At 41.6% G+C, this 22,624-nt stretch overlaps 1 protein-coding gene across 2 annotated transcripts in view; it reads right to left on the bottom strand.

Moving 5' to 3' along the window:
* Positions 1-21,874, bottom strand: part of DSC3 (desmocollin 3) — a 38,199-nt gene extending 16,325 nt beyond the window's left edge. Inside the window, exons 1-9 of one of the 2 annotated variants that reach the window (XM_075532633.1) lie at positions 21,797-21,874; positions 16,126-16,138; positions 14,710-14,772; positions 13,144-13,343; positions 11,707-11,826; positions 6,574-6,729; positions 4,650-4,794; positions 2,708-2,874; positions 27-161 (exon numbers count right to left, since the gene is read on the bottom strand). In XM_075532633.1, coding sequence (XP_075388748.1) covers positions 27-161; positions 2,708-2,874; positions 4,650-4,794; positions 6,574-6,729; positions 11,707-11,826; positions 13,144-13,343; positions 14,710-14,772; positions 16,126-16,138; positions 21,797-21,874 — 1,077 coding nt within the window. Of the gene's footprint in view, positions 1-26; positions 162-2,707; positions 2,875-4,649; positions 4,795-6,573; positions 6,730-11,706; positions 11,827-13,143; positions 13,344-14,709; positions 14,795-16,125; positions 16,139-21,796 lie in introns of both variants that reach the window. The other variant, XM_075532632.1, reaches the window with a different exon arrangement.
* Between the last annotated feature and the right edge of the window lie 750 nt (positions 21,875-22,624).

The following is a 22,624-nucleotide window of genomic DNA, read 5'->3' as shown; positions in this document are numbered from 1 at the left end:
AGTAGATTTTGGTCATCTCTACTCACAGTATTTTGTCTGAAAGTAGGTACATTGTCATTTGCATCTTTTACTGTTATCAGACAAGTTGATGTATTCATCAGTCCAAAATTCTGACCATCCATGTCTTGTACTTTCATTATCAATGTGTATTTGTCGACCACCTGGAACCAAAGAACGTATTTCATTATCATCGAAACTTTTGTTTGGATTTAAAACTGAATCCTTTTTTTAAAAAGACCCATACAAAGAATCTAAGCTGACTGCTTTTAGTGACGACAATAAAGGTTTTATGGGGGTCAAAGGAAAACACAGAAGGAGAATATTTGAGATTTCGAAAGCATATTTAAGAAAAGTTAAGCATAGTCTGTAGTGATATGAATTGGAATCAAGGAAACCAGTCATGGGGGGGGGATTCTGTTTTTGAGGGCAATAGTCTTAATTTATTTATTTTTAATGCCAGTGTATGTCTATAGCTAAGGCTACAGCAATAAAGAACAAATGCTTGATGGAGAAGTTACTTCAAGTTTTGAATGAAATAGTCCATTCTCTGTCAGAGAGTCAATACAGACTCACTGTGACCCTATACGACATGGTAGAACTGCCCCTGCATGTTACTGGGGCTGTGCATATTTAAGGGGTAGACAACCTCATCTTTCTACCATGGAACACCCGATGAGTTGGAACTGCTGGCCTTGTGGCTAGCAGCCCAACATGTAACCCACTCCACCACCGGGGGTCCTTTAGAATGAAATAGGACTTAGTAGCTCAATACACATGTTAAGAGACTGTTAGGGGGCAGACGATGGGGTTCTAGAATCCTAATTATCTAGGTAACCAAATAGAGGTAGGTAATGCAGGAGACGCAGGTTCTCAGAAGAGGAAAGACAAGAGTTGTTGGTTTTTTTTCCCTTTACAAATGTTGAAATGTTATGTGCCTGTGGGAAATCTAAGGGAAGCGATTCAGAAGTACATGCAGCACTCTAGATAAGGAGGGAATTTCCATATATACTGGAAAGTGGTGATTGAAATTAATCAAGTCAGATTATCCAGAGTAAGTCACAGGATGACAAGAATGTAAGATACATTTCTAAAGAACAACAGCATTTCAGACAATGCAGAAATAAAGTTCAGCTAAGAACACTAACAAGGGAACATCAGAGAGGCAGAAGAACAGAAATTTTGAATCAGAAGAAGAATTTTTTGTATCAGTGCCAACAGTAGACAGGGCCCTAAGAGCAGCCACTGAGTGGGGCATTGGGAAGTCACGAAGGGCTCCGGCAAGCAGAGTTTGTGAGCTGTGCCGATGGTGAGATGGAGTCATGAGGCTTCCCCAGCTATCTTTTTTATATCAGCTGCTACTTTCATTCACCCCTTCCTATTTACCAACACTATCAAAACCCATTATTTTTCTTCCCCTCACTTCACTGCTTACCTCCCTTGTATATTTCTTTACTTACTGTGTTAGATCCCAGAGCACATTCAGTACTACTTAGTGCTCCACAAAATGCCTATAGATTTTTTGTTTTCCCCCACTTGGCAGGCAGACCTTGGTTTGACCGCATATCTTTATCTTACAAGCTGTTTAACCTTATTCCGCTTATGCCAAGTTTCTCTCTCAGACTTAAGACCCTTTGAACTATGAAAGCAATGCCTTGCAGTGATTTAAATGCCGTATCATCTTTGCAAAGTCCACAGATGTAAAACCACATTCATGTGCCTCCATTTGAACTTATTTATTCTGCCACTATGTGTTTAATCACATGGAACATCCACAATAATGAAAACGCCTGCACTTCTTTTTGATTTCGTTATACAGGATCCAACCACCTCTCTCTTACTCTATGGAACCAAATCCCATTGATTTGTCTTAAAGTAATTCCCCCAGACATATCGACCCCTCTATTTGTGTTATTCTAGCTGCAGGGGGAATCACTGAAGTGTTTGGAACTAAAAAAAACTCCTTTGTGCTTATGAAGTTGATTCATCTACCTCAGGCAATCATACTTGACCGAGCTAAATACAGGCTGACAAAATGCAGAGAACAGTAACAGAAGATTCTGTCTATTTTCTGGTCACATTTATCCTCTATAGATTGAATTTAACATCCATCTAGTCAAACAAAGGTATATGAATACTAAATATAATTATGCATAAAAATTTGAATATAAGTGACATGCATACACATGACAATATACTGCTACTACTACTAACACCACACAGAGGGACTGCAGGGTTTTAATTATTCACAAACTTTATATTTCCTATCAATTTACTCTTAATAAAAACTCAAATGCCTATAAATACTGTATAGGGATCAGAGTATGACACTCTTGGAGCAAGCAAAACTAATTGATCCACATGAAAATTAAAGCTATACTTATCTGGACTCAACTAGCCACCGACAAGAAATTAAATAATAATTTTTTTGAAATAATATTTTACAATAATCTTCATTTGAAAAATCTTATTTGCTACCTTACTCCTTTTAAACACCAACTGGTCTATATTTCTATTCCTTGATGTATCTTCGTATATTGATTGATATACAGAAAATTATACAAAAATGGATAAAATTCCCAGGATTCTTCTTCATTGTCATTTGCCCAAACAAAATCAGACATACTTAATCTGCACGACAGCAAATTATATTGGTGGGGGTTTCTTACGACCGCCAGTAAAATGATGTTTTAGACAGTATGGAAGGTACCTCTCTGTCCAGAGAGTGTGAAGCTAAGGTGATGACACCTTTCCTGGGGTGCACAGAGAAGAACCCGGGTGATCTCGGTGTCTGCTCCAAAATGCTGTATTTCAGGAGCGTGTGCAGCGTATCTGGCTCATCCCTATCCATGGCACAAACCACTCCCACTGTCGAACCTGCATAGGAGGAAAGGAGCCATCATTTTCAAGAATTTCAAAATGGGTTTATAAGTTTTCACTGCGCTTACGTTTTTTCAATTTAAAAATAATGGTGACCATCTGATTTACAACGCCTTTCCTCTCAAAGAGGTTCCCTATTTAAATCGCTCAGATGAAAAGGACTTCACATTGAGGCTACCAAATACTTCAATGTTGGGAAGCAAGATAATCATATACTTTGATTTTGCTCAGTTTTCAATTTTAAACTTTTTTCAATGATTATAATAATAACCTAGCTAGAGGGGCAACCCATGTCTCTTTTTAAGTAATTGTGAGTTTTTAAGATTAAGACTACCTAAAAGTCACTCAATAGTAGCTACATCATTGGTATCTAATTGAACATGGATGACCACGCCTATGTTCAGTATCACCAGTCTCTCCTTTCTATCTTCTTGCTTTCTTTTGACACGTTAATTCAAAGCAGTAGGGCCTCACTGACTACACCATATTTATTAATCTAGAAATCAAAGTAATTTTCCTGTGAGACTTATCTGTTACAGATGAGTGGATTCTTTAACAAAGATTTTAAAACTAACCACTTTTCTTTGAAAAGAGGAAAATATAACAGAATTGTAAAATTCTGAGGCTGAAAATATTATAGGTCATGGACTGTAATTAACTCCTTTTATAGCCAAGGGACTTGCAGAATTAATAACAGACCCAAGATCAAAAAGCAGGTTTCCTAAACTCCAACCAAACAGTTTTCATTTGTTTAATTGGACTATATGAATAATAAAGAAGTTAACACCCTGAAATCAAATATTCAAAGGGAAATATAAAAGTAAAATAGTAGCTGTAGTAATATAGTGGAGATCTAAGTAACTATGAGAAACTTAATTAGGCAAGTTAGCAAAGTCAACCCCTATGATCGAGTCTACAGTTCTTTCAACTAAATTGTGAGTGAGAAGTCTCCTTATTACAAGTCTCAGCTAGTGTCGTGAATGCCATGTTTAAGGACCTACTAGGTTGAAGCAGTTTTGGTTTTTTACATGTTAAAGTAAAAGGTTTGGGATGAAATACATGTAAATTAAGTTTCTTGAAGTTTATTGGTCGTGCTCATTCTAAATATAAGAGGTAATGAATTATAGGAACCCTAGTGGCAGAGTGGGTTACGAGTTGGGCTGCTAACTCAAGGTCACCAGTTCAAAACCACCATGAGCTCTGTGGGAGAAAGATAAGATGTTCTAGTCCTATAAAACAGCACAGTTTCAGAAACCCCCAAGGGCAGTTCTTGCCTCTCCAGAGGGTCATTAAGAGTAGGATTCCTCTTGAGGGCAGTGAGTTTGGTTTTATTCAAATGAGAAGAAATAGGAAACATTTTAAATGAAAAATTATATAAACAAAAGCTAAAATATAAAAATATTTAGCTTCAAAAATGTCCTTGAAGCTTCTCCCAATTATGGAAATAAGAATACCACACTGCCCCTAGTTTTGTTATTTATTCTACCCTGCATGTCCTCTTTTGAAGGTGAGAAGATAAGTTCACATCATAAGCCAAATAGAGAAATAAGATTGAGTGTTAGCTGCCTTATCATCATACTTCATTGATATTATATTAACAAAATCTCATACTCCTGTAATGGCTGATAAATTACATGCTGGTTGGATTTGATGAGATTAAACAAATTCTTTTTAATAGATCTGAATGGCTATGTCAATTAAAAGAACACAAAGTTTCAAAAATATATATGAATATTTAATATGACACATTTTATTCTTAAAGGCAGTCTTACCAAGTCTACTGCTTTCCAGAATTTCAAAGTTATATGTGCTTTCTGTAAAGAAGGGGTGATTGTCATTTTCATCTTCCACTCGGATTGGCAGTGGTAGAGATGAATCTGCAGAATACCCATCTACCGTCGATGCAGAGGCAACCAGCTGTAATGAAGTAGAAGGCACGTCAAATAGGTCCTTAAGGTAAGAGTCTAGCAAGAGGAAACAAGATGCTCTAGCTCGTCCCCAGTAGGTAAGCCTTTCCAGTTGCAAATCATTTTCAAAGATGCTTCTTCAATATGCATGTACTTATTGAATTAAAATGAAGCATTGCCTTGGGCATTCGGAATGTTAGAGAGATGGCTACACTACAAGTAAAACCTAAGTCCTATACAAGGGAGTAAGGGGGGACTGTCCACCAGACCGAGGAACTCAGTGAATATGGAGATCGGTCAGAAAGTCCTTATTCTGCCAATAATCAGAGACATAGAAGGGAAGTCAAACTCACTGCAGTGGACAAAGTCCCTGGTAGCACATCTAAATAAAACATCGATTCCCCATCCTACTCAATATTGTGATGACCACTTTGAGTTGAAAAATCCCTACCTTAAAATCAAAGAAATATCATGTGGGGAGCAGCTGTCATGTTTGCTTCCCTGCAACTTCTTTCTCTTCTAGGAAGAGAATCCCTCTTTCCTGTGGAGAATTGCTCTGCTTTGAGCACAGAGCTGTCCTCATGATCTCATGTGAGGAACCATGGAGTCAGCCACCAAACCAACCATCACCTCGATTTTCAACTCAAAGAAACTCTACCCGCACCCGCCCTCCTAGCGTTCGAGGCTGTCGATTTTTGAGGAGGACGTTGCCAGATCTTTCCTTCTTGGAGCCACTGGATGGGTCTCGGCCATCGTCCTTTTGTTAGCACTTGACCGCTTAGCCACTTTGTCACCAGGGCTCCTCATGACTCAGTTCATATTAAACTGAAAGTTATCTGAGTCATTCTTCATTGACTGGGACCTCATCCATATCAGAAATTCACCCCTGTTTACAACGGTTCTTCCCAGTATGCTTCACTCTCTCATCCTCGGGAGTCTGCTGGAGCTGCGAGGAGGCACTCAGCTGCCAACCAACACCTGCGTGGAACCCAGGTGTGGCGACTCACTTCTGGAAAGTCGACAGCCTTGGAAACCCAGTGGGACCTTCTACTCTGTCCCTTTAGTGTCAGGGGTCAAAACTACTTTGATGGAAAAGGTTTTTGTTTGATTTTATCTAGTTTTCAGGCAGTTATTGTTAGAGAATCACATAAGGGAAAGAGAAATAAAAACAATTAGATGAGAGGGGAAAAAGAGGAACCTTCTAATCAACCATGGACGTGGCCTGGAGAGAGGAAAATGTACCAGACAGCAGAGAGAATATCTCACGAGAAAAACCACCTTACTGAAATATACATTCAAATATAATGAAACCTTTTTTCATCATTTCATGTCTAGCTATAAAATGTTGAGCAAAGGCGTGGGGTGGGGTGGGGGAGCAGATCAAGGGTCCCATTCCAGGGTGTCACTATTTTCCTCCTTGCCTTTCATGTTAAGATGCCCTGCATTCAAAGAAGAGAGGGCCAAGGAGACAAGAAAGGAGACTCCAATAGTGGCGTGAAGAGCAGAAGAAACAGCTTCATCACTGAAAGGGTTTATATCTATATCTATATCTGTATCTATATCTGTATCTATATCTATATCTATATCTGTATCTGTATCTGTATCTATATCTATATCTATATCTATCTCTATCTCTATCTCTATCGCTCTCTCTCTCTATCTCTATCTCTATCTCTATCTCTATATCTATATCTATATCATCTATCTACATCTACATCTACATCTATATCTATAGCTATAGCTATAGCTATATCTATATATCTATATAATTTAGATCAACAACTCTTACATCAAAAACTTCATATTGCTCACGATCCACAGGCTTAGTACAATACAGATTCCCAGTGTGTTTGTCTATGAAAAACAAATCTAAAGGCTCTTGGTCAACTCCACGCCCACGTATTGAGTAGAAGATTGTATAGTTCTGAGCTGCATCAGATTGGACCTAAAGGAAAAACAAAAAAACATAGGTCATGAAGTTATAACTAAATTCAGTGAAAATTGCTATTTTAGAAAAAAAGTGAATGATCCATTTGTATGTTAATTTTAGAGCACAATTTCAATAAGTCATCACATTTGTCAATTCACTGACACACAAATATAAAAATGGGTAATAAGTAGTAACACGCATTTGGCAAAGGACATTTAAATACTTCTTAGTCTTTGCTAAGACTGACCTGGGTAGCTCAGTAAAAAACAATCTATATAAGTAGTCATTATATTTTAAAGTTCACATAAAACCATAAGGCATCATTTCCCATCTATTGATGACACAGATGGGTTTGTCTGAGAACTTTAGAGAAACAAATCCACAGAAAATCATGTAAAAGAGAGAGTTTTATATAAAGGTCAAGTGGGCATCAAGAAAACATCCCAACCCAGTGCTGCCCAAGCCCACAAGTCCAACATTAACCCATTAACCCATATGTCCAACGCCAGTCCCACAAAGTCCTCCTCCATCTCACAAAACAGATTCAATGATGCCAACTGCAGTAGGAAAGCCAAGTCAGTGAATGTGTAAGCATCTCAGCGCTGGCAAGGGTCTCCACACAGCTGCTCCAGCACCCAGGCTGTATCAAGATAGGTCCATGTGGCTTCTCCTTGGGGATGTCTTGCAGGAAGTGAGCCTTGCCAGCTGAAGCAGGAACTGGCTAAGGCAGCTGCATCCTGGTCTGACCATCACAAAGCAAGAGACCCGAGAACTAGAAAGGCCAGACTTACTGAGCCAATTATCCTTCCTCCCTTCAATTAACCCCACCTGTGTTTATCGGCCAGCTTGGCACAATAAACTAACTGCCTCAACAGGTAAGAAAGAACAGTCATATTCATTGTTGGCCAGGGTGAGGCAAACAGGAAGTTTCATATACAAGTGAAGGGAATGCAATTAGAATGTACCTTACAGAAGGGAACTGACAAAAATAATAAGACTCAGCTATGAGGATAAATAAGGGAAGACTGTTCCTGGCAGAGGGACACGGAAATACTTCAAAGTGAGCGTGGTATTTGGAGCGTTCAAGAAGCAGGCGGTGGTGGTTGGAGCAGACTGGGCAAGGAGGAAAGAAACAAGAGATGAAGGGGCATTGAAGGAACGGGGGCCATATCCTGGAGGTGACTGAGAGCCATTGGCTTTCATTTGGAATCAGATGGGGAGTAATCAGTCTGCTTTGCTAAGACTAACCTGGGTAGCTCAGTAAGGGAGGGAGCAGGGAGGCCATTGTGATAGGTTTTATGTCAACTTCAGTGGGTCAGGATTCTCCCATGATAGGATCTAATGTTGCGTGGTAACCCCATGGTAGAATCCTTGTGAAACAGCCAAGCAGTTTTGGAGAAATAGACCTCCTTAATCGGGCCATTGTCTTGATATGACTGGGAAAGTTTCATTCAGGGTGTGACCTGCTCTTAGTTTAAATGGCCATTCTGTGACAGCTAGCTGACTACTGCTGGATTCAGATCCTACATCTGGTCCTTTGACCTCCCGTTATATCATTTGCCAATCCCAGAAACCATCAGCTTGGATTCATTCAGCTGATCATAGGTTCATTCAGCTCAGCATCCACTAGCTTACGATCTCACTGCTTCATCTTGAGCACTGTTCATCAGTACCTGCAGCTACGGAGACAGAGATGCCTTCAGCTTCCATCTGCCACAGGGACTGGAACCGGACTGGATGTACCTGCTTCTACAACGATGTGAGCCATTTCTTGACATAAATCCCTTTCTATAAACACACACATGCAAGCATCATGGATTTAGTTTCTCTAGCGAATCCAGCCTAAGAAAACCATTTAGAAAATTACTGCCAAAAGCCAAGGGACAGTGACAGTTTGTTAGACTGGTATGATAGGAGAAGAGTTGGTGAGAAATGGTTAGATGCTGAATATCATTTGAAAATACAGCCAAAAGGGTTGCCAATTGGTCGAATAGGTGGTATAAAAAAAGACGCCACGTTCTACAGATTTGGGGCGATCGCCATGAATGCGGCTATCATAGCCTATGTTGAAAGGTCAGCTGTGGCAGGAATGGCGATGGTAGGCGCAGGCTCAACATCTATTTCAGCCACGTTCCACGGTGCCTTCTCGTCATGCGGATGTCAGAAAGGTGAGGACACAACAAACTCCAAACATGGCCAATCTTTCACAAGATTCGGAGACAGAATGTGGTGGAGTTCCCATTCCCGTGGCCCCTGCAATTTTTGTGTGTTTTCCTGATATCACATCGAATGACTGATTTCTGTTCTGTAGCAGGCTTTGGAAATGTTTCAGTCGTTGGCCCTAGGGTAATGCATTTTGAGAAACAGGCTGTAGGTCAAACGTGCTGGCTGACACGGATTAGAGCCCCGGAAGACCTGGTCCTGCAGCGGCCTTGGTAGGAGCAGCTCCCTGACAGGGGTGGTATCCTGGCAGCTGCAAGATGTGTTAATTCCGGAACTAATTCCTTTTCCAGCATGAAAGAAAAGCAACGCCCCTTGGTGCTGATTCTTGGTGTCGCTTGGTAATTCATTCCTGAAAATTCAACCTAAAATGTGCTTCTTCGGCTCACCTGATCATTTTGTCAGCTGTTTGAAACCTTAAAATAAGCCTTACCATTCAAACTTCGGTGAAGCCTGTAAGAACCAGAATTCAATGGGACAGCCTTGTTTTTCTGAGCCACACGAATTTCCTGTAATTGACATGGGGCAGTTCTAGCCATTTAAATACAAAATATTTGAGTTTTCCTTCTCTGACAGATTTGTCTCGCCCAAATTCTAGCTGTCACTGATTTTACTGGACTTAGAAGTACTCTTTTTACAACCAAGCCTTAGCTAAATAGACTACAGGCCCAAACAACTAAAAGGACGGAGTTGTCATTAGCTGGGGTGGGAAGGATGATATGGGGATGGAAGGAAACAAGTGGAAAACCAAGTGAGCAGTGTCCTTTAATGAAGTGAAGAAGTAGCCAAAGAGGAGGGAGAAATTAGCTATGTCAAAGGCACATATGTTAACATCACGGATAGTGGATTGGTAAGGCAAAAAGTAAGAATATCTGTATATTGGTACATTGCTACTAGATTTCCAGTTTATACATGCACTGGTTTATTCCAAACAAAATGTGTTTACATGTCTCCAAAATCAGTGGCTGACTGCAGATAAATTCTCCAAGTGATCCCCTTGCCTTAGTCTAACTAAGGAGCCTTAAAAATGGTGCATTCCAAATGGTGGCACCAGAGAGAATCTGCTGGCCCAGATAAATTCAGAGCAAGAGGTTATGGGGACTGTCTTTTGAGATTTCAAACGAGCAATCTTGATAGAGATTTAAACATTCTCTGCTTAAAACTCTCCACTGGTTTTTAGGATAAATTTTAACGTCCTAGCATATCATACATAGTCCAGTTCGGTTTGACCCCTAGATGCCTCATCTACCCATTTCCTGCTCTGTTCCCATCAAACTGACAGCAACAACAACAAATTTGCTTTTGAGTCATTTTCAATACATGACATGTCATGTTCACTAGAGCAGTACTAGGTGTCTTAGTACTTAGGGTTTTCATGGCTATAATCTTTCATTACAGATGGCCAGGCTTTTCTCCCACAATGCCTTTGGGTGGGTGGGATTAAACCACCAGCCTTTCAGTTAATAGTCCAAGGCTTACCCATTTGCACCATCCGGAGACTTGTTCTCCCCATCATACCCAGGATGATAGGCTTCCCAGAATTCTGCTAAGGAGGCACGGCCTGTTTTACCTCTGCACTTTTCTCTTTTTCACAATTGTTTATATGCAACCCTTTCCAGAGTTCCAAATTCAGCTCAGATATTCCTTCCCCTAAGCCTTATCTTGTATACTCCCCTTCACCCCAGGACTTGGTATCTGTGTTAGTCAGGTTACTTTAGTTACGTGCACATCAAGAAAACATCCCAACCTAGTGCTGTCCAAGCCCACAAGTCCAACATTAACCTATTAACCCATATGTCCAACACCAATCCACAAAGTCCTCCTCCATCTCATGAAACAGATTCAATGATGCTGACTGCAGGAGGAAAGCCAAGTCAGTGAATGTGTAAGCATCGCATTGGCAGGGGTCTCCACACAGGTACTCCAGCACCCTGGGCTGTATTGGGGTAGGTCCATGTGGCTTCTCCTCAGAGATGTCTTGCAGCAAGTAAGCCTTGCCAGCTAAAGCAGCTGCACCCTGGTCCAACCATCAGAAAGCAAGAGACCTGAGAACTAGAAAGGCGAGGCTCACCAAGCCATTTATCCCTCCACCCTTCAATTAACCCCACATGTGTTTATCGGCCAGGTTGGCACAATAAAATAACTAACTCCGTATCCATACAAGGTGATTCCAGATCATGACATCTGCATCTCTATAATAAGAGCAACTACCACGTTTGACTTTGTAAATTATTTGCTGACTTCTAGTTCAACTACTAGGCTAGTAGATTATATGAGACCAAGAACCATGATGACATTTATTTCTATCTGCCATTTGTAGGGCAGTGCTTTCTCCAGAATATAGTAGGGATTCAATAAATATCAGATGAATGAATGAATTCTAGTTGCCTTTGAGCTCATTCTAGTTGGGGCAACCCCGTGTGCTTTACAGTAGAAATTCTCTGTGCTCCAGAGTTTCCAGTGATTGTAACCATTCAGAAGTAGATCCTTTCTTTGGAGGCAACTCTGGGTGGATTTGAACTACCGACCGTTTGGTTAGCAGCTAAGCACTTGGCCATTTGTTTTTACCACCCAGAACTCCAGAATGAGTAAAGATCAATCAGTGGCTGCAAACTCATTCTCACAGCATTGTGATTTTAGGAAGTAATATTCTTTTCATTCATTTTATAATATTTCATGAATCTCTTTCATGCAATCTGCTTATTGTATATGTTTAAAGCCTGAACCTCTTGAAATTAAAGCACTCCCAATCTGGAGAAATGGAAAACCTACTTGTTGAAGCAATAACGGGAAAGGGCCCAAGGAATTCTCCTGCATTGAACAAGGAATCGGTGCCCATCTCCTTTTGGCACGTCTGAGGACAGGCTCTTTAGTATGCCTTTTCCTTGGAACCTAAGGTTGAAAAAAATACAAATGATATAAATAAACCAAAGTTCCACCGTCTATTTTGTTGTAACAGTAGAAAGCCCATCAATCTACCATCTCCCAGAAGGCCCAGCCTCCAGAGTCCCCTTAATGTGGCTGAAGATCAGATAAGAAGGTCTTTGGGTATTAGAAGGGCAAGAAAGGAGGTACTCGATTTTTAAAGATTTCAGACATTAAAGAATTTTGCTTTTAAAAGTTTCCTCCTGGCTCTGGGTGGGGCGCCATTTCTTAGTGTTGCATGGAGGCTCTCTGAGAGTTGGCCCCACCCAATGCAAAAACACTGGTCATGAGTGCAGGTGAGGAAAGCCATCAGTCACCCTCTTGATTAGTCTTACACTGCTAGAAAATAATAGAAATATATCCTCTCCAGAGAGATAGAAAACACCTGCCAGTTCTCTCTTATGATGCCTCATATCTCAGGCAGACCAGAAGGAAACCAGACATGTGGTCTCTCTTGTCTAAATGCTCCCTCTGCATGATCCAAAAGAGTAACCATTAGTCTTACAGAGTTATTGTTAACTAAATGTTTCAAACAAGGTTATTCAATAGCGGCACTAGCCACAGGCCCTTCAGATGACAGAACCCAGCACTGCTGTAGAAAGTTACACGGAACTTTCTGCTAAGTCTAAACCTTTTCTCAGTGTTGTGACAATTTCATATTGGCATTCTCCACGACAAGGCATTAAGAACTGCAGTCAGGAATCTCTGGTTGGTAGTGAGTTCAATGCCATCTCTGTCTTAAGTCGTATATTTCCCAGTGGTTGCATCCTCTATTGACATCCGAACCATTTTAGCATTTGTAAATGACTTCTTATCCCCCGGGACCACTGCTCTTCTCATTAATCAACACACAGCCACTCACAGGTGAGGTTTCAGTCATAATACAGAGGCAACAGGCACAAATGATATGAAGTTAAGCTACCATGTAACTATAGTGAAACTGTTTGCATCAATTTAAAAAACTAAATATTATAACAGAGGGGTGATCAAACTGTCACTAAGACACCAACTCATGAATTCGGCTTGGAGAGGTAGCTTTAAAAAATAAAGGGTTTAATAAATTTAACAAACCGAAGTCCAAAACCAGTGTCTAGGCAGTTTAAATACGAAAAGGCAGAGAAATAAATAAATAAATATAGCAGGTAGGCAGAAGGGAGAAAGAAAATGGGGAAAAGAGATTCTTATGAAACCTCTGATCCTCCTTACAATTCTTTTATTTTAAAAATTTTAGTTTTTTTACACAGTGCCTGAAAATATCAAAATATCAATGGGATATTTAAATACCTTCTTCTGATGTTTTAGGAGCACAGTAATGTCCTTCTGCATCTGTCTCTTCGTGTCAGAAAGCAATATGGTAAATGATCTTTTCTCATCAGTGAGCACAACCTCTCTGGTGGTAAACACCGACCCATCATCCAGAACTCTGAAATCAGGGTCACTCAACCTAGTGACGTCTGCAGACTGGAGGCATTCTTTCAAATTAACTGCAAGTGAAAAACTCCAAGTTGTAAAGTAGGAACACACACAATGTAATAAAAATAATTTATACAATCTTCTTTTAAACCATGACGTGCAATGAAACAAGCTTACATGGTATTTGCCAAATATCTTACCATTTTTTACATGTGTAAAAAAAATAAATCCTTTAGTTTAAAAACTAAGAATTCTTGATTATATTCTTCTGTTCAATGGGGTGTTCTAAAACAATAGATGCATCTAAGGGGCTTATGAAAAATATTTTCCTATTTCCTATGGTGTGTATATTACTATTGTGACAAAGGAAAGCTTATCCCACACCCAGCCTGAAAAACCAATTTTAAAAATTCCTTAATAACACAATCTGCTTCTTTTGTAATATACCTACCATTCAGCTGGAATCTTTTAAGAAATGCACATAACCTAGAGAAGAAGGGGGGTGGGAGCTATGCAGGAAGCTCAAGTAAGGAAAGTCTATCTTTGAAGATCCACTGACTTTTTTTCTGTATACTTTTTGCTCAAGGTCTACAATTCTTTCTGGGGTCCCAGATTTCCGGGCTGTACTCCTGGTCTTACAGCCTTAAGAATTGTGCCCTCTGGTGAAAGAAAGGTAGTATGACAATTCAAGTTTTCTGTCCAGTTGGCTGAGCCAGCATTCTCAGTGACTTGATTGAGAACTGAAGATTTTTAGGAATGATATTTCTTTTATTTTTGTCTGTTTGGGTAAATGCTAATTTATGATCTGTCCCCACATGAGTGACTTTAAACAGAAATAGAGCAGTGGGTTGAAAAAATTGATTTGGAATTACTGGGGCAAATGGCCACTCAAAAACAATAAACATGCTTGTTGTCCCCAGCATTCCCTAAATTCACAAGGAAAGCTCCTTGGGTCAGCTTTTCCAACTGATGGGAAAAGTCATAGTCCCCGGGCTTCCCACTGGGAAATGTGCATTAAGTTCAGTTTGGATGCCATGACTCGACATCTCTTCCTCAATGTAACTTTAGCACTAATAAAACTACTACCCTGATCCCCACAGCTCCTTAGCTCTATTTGTTTAATTTTTAGAGAATTCTATTATAATGAAATAGTATATATTGCATAAGATATGTTATATCATTTTAAACAGTTAACACAAACACAAACAAATAGCTATGAGGACATGGGTTAGAGAATTTGCCCTAGAATACACTACAGAGCTAGAGAGATCGGTAAAGAACAGAAGTATGCTTTAAAAAAATTAAATATCTTAATTTTCATTTGCTCATAAGCAGAGTCAGCCAACTCCAAAAGGCAAAGATTGGATGCTAGACCTGCTTTCCACCCTAGAAACACTGAGTATCCATTCCTAAAGCAAATTTAAAAAATGTTCTCACCTTTGCCGATCATTTTATCTGCCTCTAAATGGGAGGGTGTTCTAAAGATCACACTTTTGCAGGCTTCACAGGCAAAGCAGAAGACCTAGAGTAAGAAAGAGTACATTGAAGATAGAATCAGCAAGAGAAACCCTGTGATCATCTCAACAAACAGAGAAACATTGACAAAACCGAATGCTCATTTGTGATGAAAAACCATAACAAATAAAGAATAAAAGAAAATGTGTACAACATGATAAAGAGAACATATGATAAACAGAGCATCATACATGCAGGACAAAGCAGAATATTCTCCCCTAAGATCAAGGACAAGATTAGTAACTGCTTTCATCTTTTTAATTCAACATTGCACTTGAACTTCTAGCCAGGACAATGCAACAAAGAAATTAGATATAAAGTAAAACTGCTAAAAATTTGCTAATGGCATGAAAATCTTAAGCAATCAACTAAAAACTGAAACAAATTGTAAATGTGTTCAATAAAGTTTCAAGATAAACCATCATTATATAAAACTTTATTGGATACTTCTATAAGAAGCCCTGGTGACATAATGGTTAGTATGAGCTGCTAAGCCTAAGGCCTGCAGTAGGAAAACTCCAGCCACTGTGCAGGGGAAAGACCAGTCTTTCTACTCCTTTAAATAGTTAGAGTGTCCGAAGTCAAAATGGACAAACTGATACTTATACAAAAGCAACTGACCCAAATAATTGTGAAAAAGAGCAAAGTTAGAGAACTTACACTCCCTGATTTCAAAACAAACACAGAATAATGCGAAATTGCAGTTGCCAAGACAGGGTGGTGCTGTTCTAAGAATAAACATGTAGACAAAGGGAACAAAACGAAGAGCCCTGACATTAACTCTTGAATTAAAAATGAACTGATTTTTTTAAATGGTGCCCAGGAAATTCATGGGAAAGACATAGCCTTTTCAATAAATGGGGTTAGACAAATGAATATCCTCTTGCAAAAAAATTTAATTTTGAACCCATATCTCACACCATATACAAAAGGTATATGTCTGTCTATCACACTGCAGCTTGATGGCCTTATATAGAGGAGCTAAGGAGATAAATAGTAGGTCACAGGTGGACTCCCTCAAGGCATTGCCCTGAGCTGGAGGAGCCATGTGGAGAGCCATCCCAGTGCTGAGATGCTTAAATGGATCCACAAGACCTCCCACCCACTGTCTGTGATCTTCCTGCATTCAGCATCATTGCATGTGTTTGGTGAGTCTGAAGAGGACTTTATAGATTGGTATCAGACACATGGACTAAGGTTGGACTTATAGACTTGATCTGGCCTGGGCTGGGATGCTTTCTTAATATACAATTACTCTTTATATAAAGCTCTTTCTCATACACATATGAGTCTCCTTGGATTTGTTTCTCTAGTCTACCCAGGCTAGCAAACCATCACACTCGCCCTTCTTCTGCTTCTTAGTAATTCCTCTTAGTTAGATTGCTATTGCTCCAACAACCCCAGGATCTTTACCTCTTCCTCATTGTAGATTTTAATTCCCTAGTTGTTCCCCTTTAGTTATATGTTTTTTGGTTAAATTAAGCATGAAATATTTCAATTAAATATCACGTAAAAATTCATATGTACTGATTCAGACCTTTGTGTTCATATTTTGTGATTTCAAACTCATTTTTTTAAACAAAAAGTTACAGATTTCTAGATTCCTATCCTCAATTCCATTCCCCACTACTCTTTTTCAGGGATCGTTTCTTTAAAAACTCTTCATACTTCCTGTGTAGGTTTTTATTATACACACATATGTACATGAAAATATACCATCTAATATTGTATGTAGTATTTTCTATATTTATCCTTTTGCCCATTTCTTTTATTACTCACCCATTTTTAAGATTTAGCCAATAATATGAAAGTTCATTTTGATCACTCCCCTCTTTATGGGCACTTAGATTGTTTTCTCCCCACCCCAACCCCAGACTGTCAGCCTAGTACATGCTCCATAATAGAATATGTACGTGCAAGAGAAATAGCTGTATCATAAGACATAAGCAGGAACATCTTCATGTTCCTTCTAACACTATTAGTTAATGGTAAGTCAATTCCAACTTATGATTATTCCACTGTGTCAGAGTAGAATTGTGCTCTGCAGACTCTTTTAATTGTCATTTGGTAACTAAATTGCCAGCCCTTTCTTCCGAGGAACACCTGGGTAAACTCAAAACTGCCAGCCTTTTGGGTAGCCACTGAGAACTTTAACCATTGGCTCCACCTAGTGAGACCAAATGCACAAGGCCAGCTTTCTAAACTGACAGCAGTAAGATGAGGCTCTACGTTCGCAGAGAGTTACAGCCCCAGAAATCCTGCCTGGGCACTTCTACCCGCTCATAGGGTCGCTATCGTTGGCATCAATGACAGTAAATGCAATTTATTGTACTTTTCAGTAGAAAAATGAGGCTGCAGAATGGAACACCATGCAGCAGCTGAAAAATAAAGGGACCTTCCCGACTGAGCACAACACTTACAAATTTGTAAACATTCGCCTGTGGCCATGACCTTCTGCTAAAAGGAAATACTTCCTTTCAAATTCTTAGCACAACAAAGTTAAACATGTAAGAATTGCTTCTCTGTATTCTCCACACATAGATACATTTGCCAAAAAATCTTCTAACCAAACTGTGTTATAACACAGTCTCGTTAAATAAAAAGTATGAACCACCAGTCACTGTAGATTCCATATATAAAATACCAGCCGCCAAGGGATTAAAACAGGATTACAAAAACTCCACAAGCTTACATTTAAGAATTCAGATGGTACTTTGGGCTATAACAATGACCTCAATATGAATATCAACAACTTCTTTATAAAAACGCAGTCAAGATAGTATGCAGATCTAAATACAAACTTGTATTTATACTTCCTTAAGAAAATGGTTCGCGCAGTAACATAAGTAAAAGTTCCCTGAGGGCGAGGAGAAGGGGTTGGGGAACAGGGAGCTGATAGCACCTGATGACCAGATAACACCCCCTCGATGCGATCCAACAACAGAATTGTATGGGAATACATATACCGAATGTGTACAATCTGGTATAAATACATACATACATAAAATAAGAGTTCCTGGGGGTAGGGTGGGGTGGGAAGCTGATATCAAGGAGCTTGAAAGATGAAAGAGAATGTTTTGAAACTGATCATGGTAGCGATTGTACAATGCTGCTTGAGGTGATGGAACTATGGAATGTATGATATCTGTAAGAGCTCCCCACAAAAGGATTACAAAGGAAAAGAAAGAACATGGTTTTCAAATAAACTGGTTCTCATTGCGTGCCTTTATTTGCTTTCGGCACTATTTTTTTTAATGAATGTAAAAGATAGTAAAAATCATTGTACACGCTTTTATTTTAAAAAAGATTAATTAAGAGTAAAAATGGGTTTCTGGTGAGGATGTCATACTTTCTTTATTAACTCGTGATAGGGAGTCCTAGTGGTGTAGTGAGGTATAGTTGGGCCGTCTCTCTCTTCCAGTCATGGTAGATGGTCTTGCCAACCCTATGGAGCTTTCTCTCTCTAGAGAGTCACCATGAGTCAGAACTGACTAGATGGTAGTTGGTTAGTTTATAAAATCTGAAGTGATAGAATGTCCATTTGTCATCAAAGATTCCAGATAGAGTTGATTTCTCCCCAATAGTGGGAGCTCCACCTCCCCCGAGCTCATCCCCACCAAATGTTAAAAAATAAAAAAGGAAAACACTAGTTTAGCTCATTTTGCATATGAGCCCTTTTAGAGAAGTGGCAGGGTTTCAACTACAGATCATTTGTAGTATATACCGCAAAACACGCCAAACCAAACTCACTGCCTTTGAGCCAAGACCCCAAGGAACACTGGGAGGCGGTGGGGGGAGGGGGGGAGTGGGGCGGCAAAAAGAGACGGTAATGCTTGGTGGAAGGCGAAAGCCCTGCCTCACTGCCGCGGGGTTGAGGGTGGATTCCAACAGCGGATCACCAAGCCCAACAGGGAGCCGCGAAGCAGCGGGTGGTTTCAAACCGCTGACGTTGCAGTTAGCAGCCCAATGGGGAACCCACGGCGTCTCCAGGACTCCTGCTTTATAATATAATGCCATTCCGGTGGCAGGCTGGATCATGTTGAACAGTATGAAGCCGCATAGTAAAAAAGGATCTCACCATTTGTAACAGGGCAGAGACGATTGGACTGAAGCAAATGAACGTTCACCAGCCCTAACAGCTTCTGTTAGATGAGCCGAAGAAGGTTAGCGCAAGGACATGCGAGCCTTGTCACTAGTAGATGAGCGTGGGATTTGTCTTCCAGAGCTTCCCTCCTCCCCCCTCCCCTTCCTCCTCCGCTTTTGTGGGGCAGGGAGGCAGCGGTGGCTGCTCTGTTCCGGTGACCCCTCTTGTGAAGAACGGAACTGTCCCACAGGGCTTTCATATCAACCTTTCGCAAGGAGATGGTCAGCACGGCCAGTCTGGAGGCTAAGCGAGTACTGGCTTAGCTATTTGCACCGCCCGCGGGCTCCTGGGAACAGGTTAGGAATCATACTCCAAGAGGAAAAGGGTGGAGTCCTTGGGTTCTGGGTGGAGCAAATTGGTAAGCCATTGCTGGTGCAAGTCCACCCAGAGGCTACACACCCAGAGGCACCTCTGAAAAAAAGGCTTGGCTGCCTCCACCCGAGAAATCAGCCATTGAAAGCTCTGGAACCAAGTGGTACTGTGACACCTATGGGGTTTCCTTGAATGGACCCTTGGCGACTGAGTTGGGGCGAGGCGGTGAAAAGTCCAAACTGGCAAGATTTCTCAACCTCTCAGGAGGGTGCTGTCAAAAGGCGACGCTGTTTCCAGTCTTCAATTTGTGATGAAGCCTTGCTTTGAAGATCTCTCTTCTAAGAACAAGCCACTGCGTTAGAGAGCTCCATTAAACCCTCCATAAAATGAAGGCGTGTCTCTAAAAGGTTCTGTCATTAAGATTGTGCTTCAAAAATGACAGCCACATGAATCAAAAGGAAATGCATGCGTGGAAAAGTTTCAAAAAACAAAAAGACCCATTGCCATTGAGTTGATTCCAGCTCCTCTGAGCAACCCAGGAGCCAGAGTAGAACTGCTCCCCCCCTTTTAAAGGGTTTCAAACACTTTAAATCTTTGAGTAGACAGCCTCATTGTAACCCACAGAGGAGCTGGTTGTTCAAACCATTGACCTTGTGGTTACGAGTTCAGTACAAAGTCGGATATGCCACCAGGACCCCTGAAATGGTCAATGGGGTTATTGAATTTAGCCATATGTACAGAAAGTAAAAATATCTGTATACCAGGGATTGAGGGTGAAATAAATATGTACATTTAAAAATATACTCCTGGGTATCAAGGCTCCTTATATAACATACCATGTAATCTAAACTAGACTTGTATGCCATAAAATAGAGTTGAAGCTGTCTCTGTTGAGGTTTTCATGCCTCTTTTTGCCAGGTCGCACCTCAAGAGTAGCCCCCCTCCCCCACCTTTAAACTAGGGCACACAGTGTCTTCCCAGCCCTGCCCTGAGTGAAAACAGAAAACCTTGGGAATGAAGCACTTTCAGAGTTGCTTCTTCTCATTCTCCTCAGGCCACTTAGCAAGCACAAAAGAGCAAATCCATGCTTTCAAACAGAAAAGCTACAGTGGCTTTTGTAAAAGATGATGGTTTTCTAAAAGCTCCCATTTGTTAAGAATTATTTCAGTAGGGTAAGTGAAAGGTTGGGTGAAGAGGCAAGGAAGGGGGAACCAATGGAAATGATTGACTCATAACCACACCCCACCACACCCCAGGGGGAAGAACAGCAGAAACTGTGGGAGAAGGGAGACAGGTGTCGGTGTATGATATGAAAATAATAATTATTATTTATTAAGGGGTCACGAGGGTGGGAGGGAAGGGAGGGAAAAAGGAGGAGCTGATATCAAGGACTCAAATAGAAAGTAAATATTTAAAAATAATGATGTTAAGATATGTACAAATATGCTTGATACAATTGATGTTATGGATTGTTATAAGAGCTGTTTAAGAGGCCCCAATAAAATGATATTTTAATTAAAAAGGGGGGGGTGGTAGTTCATCTGATCAGATACTTTGTGGGAGAAGTGGCCTGGCAGGTCCATGTATTTCTTTGTACAATTCCTTGTCAGTCCATAGTCCTTAGTTCTTAACTACAAATCCAACATTCAACCAGAATCCTCAGAGTCAAAGTCAACCCTCTTTAAGGCAGGCGTCCTCTGATGTGCTCTAGGTCCTGCGATCTGTGGACTGTGCAGGGAGGGGAGGGCCCCTAGCTCCTTCCCACATATCCTCTCAGGTGTGAAACTCTGGTCGTTTCTGGCTTCCCAGTTTTCTGCTTCACCCATCTCCTGGGTTTGGTTAAGGAAAACTGTCCCTAGCCTCCTCCCTCCTTAGAGGGTCTTTGTCTTTGACAAGAGCTGGACTCTGGGCTCACATAGTGCTCCCCTTCTCACCCTATGCTCAACAACCCCACACTCTGACCCCAAACAAGACCTCAGCCCTCCAGCCTCTGCCCCCACTCCCGCGCTGCATGGCTGGCAACGCGAGTGGTTGGGTCAGCGGATAGTTAACTTTAAGTCTGTTGCCCCACATTGGGACTCAGTGTCCCCTCTGTGCTCCTTCAGCTCACTCAAGTTGCAGAGACTGAAATGGCACCCAGTACTCCCCCTCTTAGGGTTCCTGAAATAACTGAACCAAGCAAATCCTTTGTCTCCCTCTGCACCGAACGCCCCACACCCCGTCCAGGTTGGGGAGGCCCTGGATAAGCATGAACCCCAACACCATGCACCAGCAATGGTGCCCATAGACACCCAACCCAACAGGGGAGCGTTCAGTAATTCACAGATGGAACCCAGTGTTCCGAACCAAAAGCCTTAACCGGGTCAAGCCTCAACAGTTCATTTCCTCTCCTCACTCCTCCAGAAATAAAGCTGGGGTGCCAGCCCCACAGGGTTGAGCGGAGCCATGGATGTCAGTCACCTCTCAGTGGCTTTTGCCTCCCCAACTCCCCTGGTCCCTGCGCAAAGACGAGGGCTGGTCCAGGCCTCCATCTCCACGTGGGCGCCCACTCACCGCGAGGATCAGCAGCAGCAGCAGCAAGTGCCACCGGAGGGCTCCACGCAGGGAGCCCTGCGACCCGCAGGCAGCCATCTGAGCGTCTGCCGCTGGCCAGGAGCAGACTGCGGCTCTGGCGGAGCGGAGAGCCAGCAGCTGCAGGGGCGCAGGGGTGGGTGCTCGCCTCTCTGCTGAGATCCTTTTGATCGCCTTGGCCTCTTTGGGGCTTGCCTGCCCTGACTGGGTTTGCTTCCTCGATGGGATTGGACCCAGAGGACGCCTAGCGGCCCCTCCTAGTTTAGTTCTCAAGTTTTATCACCGCCCGAGTAGCGGAGGGAGCAGTCTGAGCTTGCCCCCTGGGCTTCTGGGGAAAAACATGCCTGGCTCACCCTCTGCCCGCTTGCCCACGCCCCTCATCCGCTCCGCCTTCCCCCCTCCCTGGCTTCCACCCAGATCCTCCTCAGCGTGCGCCCCCTGCCAACCCTGTGTGTTCCTGCTGCGGAACCCCAAAGCCGCCCCTGGGGAGCCCTGCCCCAACAAGGCCCTTCCTGGATGCCAGGAACACCCAGCGCCTCCGCCCTTCAACTCCTGGCCAAATTCTGGGTCCTGTCTCCAGGTTAAAAAAAAAAAGATGCATTTATTCTCCCCAAACTTCACGAAGGAAGACAAGCACCGCCATGAGTGGGAATCGACTGGGCGGCATTGAGGTAGAACATTAACAAGTTAGCATTTCCTGTACTAGAAAATAAAACCAAGCCAACGGAATTCTGACCACTGACCATTTCAGGAACCAACAATCAGAGCTTACTTGCTCTATTATCTATCTATCTATCTATCTATCTATCT

This window comes from Tenrec ecaudatus, chromosome 15, assembly GCF_050624435.1.
Source record: "Tenrec ecaudatus isolate mTenEca1 chromosome 15, mTenEca1.hap1, whole genome shotgun sequence".
Lineage (NCBI taxonomy): Eukaryota > Metazoa > Chordata > Mammalia > Afrosoricida > Tenrecidae > Tenrec > Tenrec ecaudatus.
This window is presented reverse-complemented; position numbering and strand designations above follow the sequence as displayed.